General features: G+C 43.9%; 1 protein-coding gene across 2 annotated transcripts in view; it reads right to left on the reverse strand.

Annotated features, from left to right (window-relative positions):
* Nucleotides 1–269: 269 nt before the first annotated feature.
* Nucleotides 270–5,000, reverse strand: part of arr (low-density lipoprotein receptor-related protein 6) — a 23,930-nt gene continuing 19,199 nt past the window's right edge. For both annotated transcript variants that reach the window (XM_043022992.2, XM_086546440.1), the window contains exons 18-24: nt 4,884–5,000; nt 4,340–4,677; nt 3,727–3,992; nt 3,054–3,246; nt 2,635–2,834; nt 2,359–2,462; nt 270–1,643 (exon numbers count right to left, since the gene is read on the reverse strand). The exon at nt 4,884–5,000 is cut by the window's right edge and continues 76 nt beyond it. In XM_043022992.2, coding sequence (XP_042878926.1) covers nt 637–1,643; nt 2,359–2,462; nt 2,635–2,834; nt 3,054–3,246; nt 3,727–3,992; nt 4,340–4,677; nt 4,884–5,000 — 2,225 coding nt within the window. In that variant the 3' untranslated portion in view covers nt 270–636. The remainder of the gene's footprint in view (nt 1,644–2,358; nt 2,463–2,634; nt 2,835–3,053; nt 3,247–3,726; nt 3,993–4,339; nt 4,678–4,883) is intronic.

Raw genomic sequence — 5,000 nt, forward strand, 5'->3', positions numbered from 1 at the left:
GTGTGTGTGTGTGTGTGTGTGTGTGTGTGTGTGTGTGTGTGTGTGTGTGTGTGTGTGTGTGTGTGTGTGTGTCTGTGTAAGGGTGCGTGTAAGGGTGCGTGTAAGGGTGCGTGTAAGGGTGCGTGTAAGGGTGCGTGTAAGTGTGTAAGGGTGTGTGTAAGGGTGCGTGTGCGTGTGCGTGTGCATGTGCGTGTGCGAGTGAATTTCACTCTATGTGAACACCTCCCCTGCCTTACCAATAGTTTGCACATAAGATCTTTTATTATTTACCTCTTTATCTTTTTTTTCTTTTTTACTTTTATGTCGAGATGTGACAATCCATCTGAAAAAACAGGAGGATGCCAAGTATCACATTAACAAGGCAAGTTGAAGTAACTGAACTACAAATGTTATTTGCTTTGTACTTTCATGTACTTACTAAATGAATTAATTACAATTAAGAATTACAGTTTATGCTCCCTGACTCAGTCAATCAAACAGGTGACTTGTCATACAAGTCCACCTGCATGAAGGTAACAGCTGTTATAGAAATTAATTGAGGACATTAAACATGGTATAACAACAATATAAACTGTTTTAACAGTGACTGTGAAGCAGGTTCTATATACAAAATACACAGAGTAAAGCAGAGGTGCTTCAATCAGATGCAATAGGAGAAGGTGGGGGGGGGCATGGAGCACGAGTGCAATACGACCTTTCCGTAGAGGGTGACGGAGGGCAGGAGGTCGGGTGGCATGAGGTCAGATCGCACATGTACTGCGTCTGGGGAGTAGGGGGCGGGGGATGGGGGTCTGAGTCATAGTCAGTCATGGGAGGAGAGGAGTAGTAAGTGGTAAAACCGGGAGTATAGCAGTGCGTTCCGCGGGGAGACATGGCAGAGGAGTATACATCAGAATCACACACATCTGTGGAGCACGGGGTGGGAGGAGGTGGGCGGTTGCGGGTCTTATAATGCCGGTAAGAATGGAGGGTGGAAGGTGGGGCGTGGTGTGCATTGTAGCAACAGTGTGGCTCCTGACACCTGCCCCTGTTCTCAGCTACAGGTGTAGGAGGAGGGTTGAGTGTTTCTCTGGGGTAGTGGGTCATGGAGGAGGAAGATGACGAGGCTCCCGTCACAGGTGCTGGGTCCAGGATGCCCCGCATGGCCGCACCGGGATTGATTATGCCTATGCACATGCCATGACCTGAGGGGCCACCCATGCTCATGCCAGGGTGTGGCTCGCCAGGCGGGGGCTCCCCCTGCACAGCCGAGTAGGACTTGCCCCATGCCGTCACCACCAGCTCATAGCGGCGCGGCTGGGATGTTTTTGGCTGTGGCTCCAGCTCATGGTCATCGAGCAAGGATGGCCGTCGCCGGTAGTAGACCACAAGCGCAGCCACACAGAATAGTACCACGACTGATGCCACAACTCCTACGATATAGGGGGCCTTGCTGACTGCTCCAGGCACATCTGTCGTTGTCACCAGGGTGGAGCAGAAAGCATGGTCAGGATTGTCAGGACACAGCCGACTGCCTTGACAATGTGTCAGGGTGTCAACACATTGACCTGTTGATCCACACAACACTTGCCCATCACCACAGCAACGTTCCTCATCACTGTCATCGTCGCACTGTGATTTTCCGTCGCATATCATGGATTTATCTGAAAGAAAAGTTGACCTATAAATCTGAAAATTACATTTAAAATCACTTATACCTTGTTTACTGTGTAAAATCTGCAAATAGTAACTGAAAATGTAATTATACACAATCAATCTTATTTTTTACTTATACAAGGGTTGATTGGCATAAAAGGTCTCCTACACTGTGGCATTGCTAAAAATAGAGATAAAAAACGTTTGAACATGTACTTAGTGGAATACAAAGTCTTAGTCAAATGAGCTTTGCATCACTTCACTGTAACAGCACTGACAAAAAGCGTTTGTTGGTTATGAACATAAGTCATACTGATATATATAGCAGTGATCAGTGAAAGACATTGGTAGGTTGTGTGCCAATCAAAATTCAGGTGTATAAAAGCAATGTCAGTGCTGTAGATGCTGTATGCAACTGGACCAATATTAAACCAGAAACTTTCTTGGATGAAATGAAAATGTGCATCAAACATTTGGAAATCTGTAGTAATTGGTGACTATGCTAAAAAATAAGCTTACAATTTTGAAGAGAAAACTTTCTTTTCTTTGCTATTGGTTTCACTATTTCATTTGGTCTGAAACTTTTGTAGGATTGAATACTTTATTTATCAATCAACCCTTGTATCATATTAAATGCACACAATACAAATAAATAAGCAAACAAGAGAACACAAGCTAATAAGAAATTCAAGTTTTCACATTTTCAGAGGTCTCGTCACTCACCAATACACTGGCCATTATGGCATCGGAACTGGTTACTCTGGCACATTCGCTGGGGACAATTGAGCTCATCACTCTTGTCTGCACACTCTGACTGACCATCACACCTGTTTATGAGTGGAGGAGAGAAGGTAAGTCAGCTTAAAACTGAAAAATGTGTCATTCAGGTATTCAGACTTTTTAGGCATTTCTATTCACCTCATTTCATAAAGAAACTATGATTATAAAAAAATAGAACAATTCACAAAATAAAATTCAACAAATTAGATCAACACAGACATCCATTTGATGGGGATGCAGTCGACATTTCCAGAGTGGCAGCGGAACATCTTGGCCTTGCAAGTGGGGGGGTTTATGCATGTCTTGAGGTCGTCAGCAAGTGCTTTCCCTTCTGGACAAGCACAGTGCTGTCGTCTGTCTCTCTCTAAGCACAAGTGGCTGCACTCGCTTCCATTGTGGCATGGGTGACCAGTCATATTCTGTCAATAATAAAAGAAATCACAATTTATATTATCACTACTATCAGTATCACCTTACAGTACACTTCAACAGGTTATTATCTTTACATTATAGGATTCTTAACAATCTTAAGTTACCAGTGTATTCCACAGTTGAAGGCAAATTCTGCAGGATAGGGAGGGAGAGCTATGTATCTTATATAGGAAAGAGAAGGGAAACAAAACCAAATGGCTCCTCACATTGTACAGCTGTGAGGACACAGCAACTATATCTGAGAGGTGTGACATGCGCCCCTGGACCTTCTCCCTCTGTTGACCTGTGTACTTGTTGACACGCTCCACCAGATGCAGGTCTTTATCCACCCAATAGAGGTAGTCACCATGAACTGCTAGGCCTACGGGTTGATCTAGGTCTCGGTCCACGAGGATTTTTCTGCAAGAGAACATTCTTGGAGACTTGGATATTTGTTTTCCGCTATCCACACAGCTACCCACAACCAATAAAATAAATGGACATATTAACACAAATAGCTAAATCCATATTACAATAACAAACTTTCTAATATATATGAAACAACCCAATGTTAAAAGTGGGTAATAATTTGTTTAGTACCACTGGAAAAAAGAGACTTGGAGAAATGCTAAGGGTGCACTAGCTGTAACTTCCTACTACTTTAGATGTGCAGAAGTGCTACAAAAAGGCTATTTCACATCAAAGTATGTGTTTTAGATGTTCAGTTTGCCTACAATTCCATCAAAAACTATAAAAAATATGGGAACATTAACATTTATTTTTATTTTACTTTGCCTAAGTCTTATATCCTAATTATACACCTATTTCCTACCTCTATTCCTTATATTTTCAATATTCATTCCTCAATGCACACAATGTCTCAGGTTAATGCGCACTCACCTGTCCTCTCCATACAAGTTTGAAGTCTCAATGTACTTCTTTTTACTGTCTGCCCAGAAGAGGAGGTTCTCCCTGATATCGACAGCCAGGGCAGACGGGTAGCCCAGATCTTCCGAGATAACTTTGCGTCGCTGCAAGCCATCTAAGTGGGCTTGCTCGATCACTGGCGGAGAGACCATGTTGACAAAGAAGAGCAGACCCAGCATGGGGTGCACAGCCAGAGAGCGGGGCTTGTCTTCTCCCTCATAGCCAATGATACCGCCAACCTAAGGACAGAGAGAAAATGCTTAGGTTCATCATTCATTTAAACACAGGTGCTGAGGTTATCACTTTGTTTAATCCATTAGCAGCGGATGGCATGATTTGCTGACAAGGCAGAGTCGGTCGTAGACACAGATAGCACCATGCCAGACAATGTAAACCAGCCATCCTACTGCATACATATCTTATTAAAACCACAACCAATGGGTTAATATCAGTTATCAGCTTTCTATGGATAAAATATACATACATACATGCATATAATTCTGGGGAGGGGGAGGGGGGGAGGGAGACATTGTGAAGCAGGCATTCCCTCATGCCAGAGAGAATCTTCAATCTTCAACACACAAACCTGCGTTCCATCCAGCCTGGTGACGTTAATGATGTTGCTCCTGGAACAAGACCACAGCAACACCCTGGTGAAGGGCTCAACTGCAATGTCGTATGGGTAGATCTTCTCCATGGGGTTGCCCACGAATACCTGGCTCTGCGTCCCATTGTGGTGGGCCTTGCGCAGAGTGTCACCTCTCCCGTCCACCCAGTAGACCAGCTGTTCAACAGGGTCATAGTCGATGGCCCGCACATTGCGCATGTTGTGGATGGGCAAGATGAGCGTCGGACAGACATTCTCCTCCTCCACCAGGCGACTCACTACTGACTTCTGGCTAAAGAGCAGGAAGGATGATGGTGCTGTAAGGGGTAAACAGGGACCAAGGTTTAGAGTGGAAATATAAAAACAACATTAAATAAGGAAATGTAAGAAAATTTTTCCAGCATATTCGAGCATGATCTTATCATAGAAAAGACAATAAACAATTTGATAGTTTTATCAGAAAGGATTGAGTCAACCATCATAGCTTCCACATACAGTGATACAATGATACAGAGATGCTTACCTTTACATGTTCTCCCATCCACATCCAGAGAATAGTGAGTCGGACAAGCACAGGTGTGGTTCTCAGTGGTGTCTGCTGAAGGCACAGCCAGACAGAGGTGCGAACAACCACCATTGT

The sequence above is a fragment of the Penaeus japonicus genome, unplaced genomic scaffold (genome assembly GCF_977035675.1).
Source record: "Penaeus japonicus unplaced genomic scaffold, GWHDUDI00000001_assembly GWHDUDI00000018, whole genome shotgun sequence".
NCBI classification, from domain to species: domain Eukaryota; kingdom Metazoa; phylum Arthropoda; class Malacostraca; order Decapoda; family Penaeidae; genus Penaeus; species Penaeus japonicus.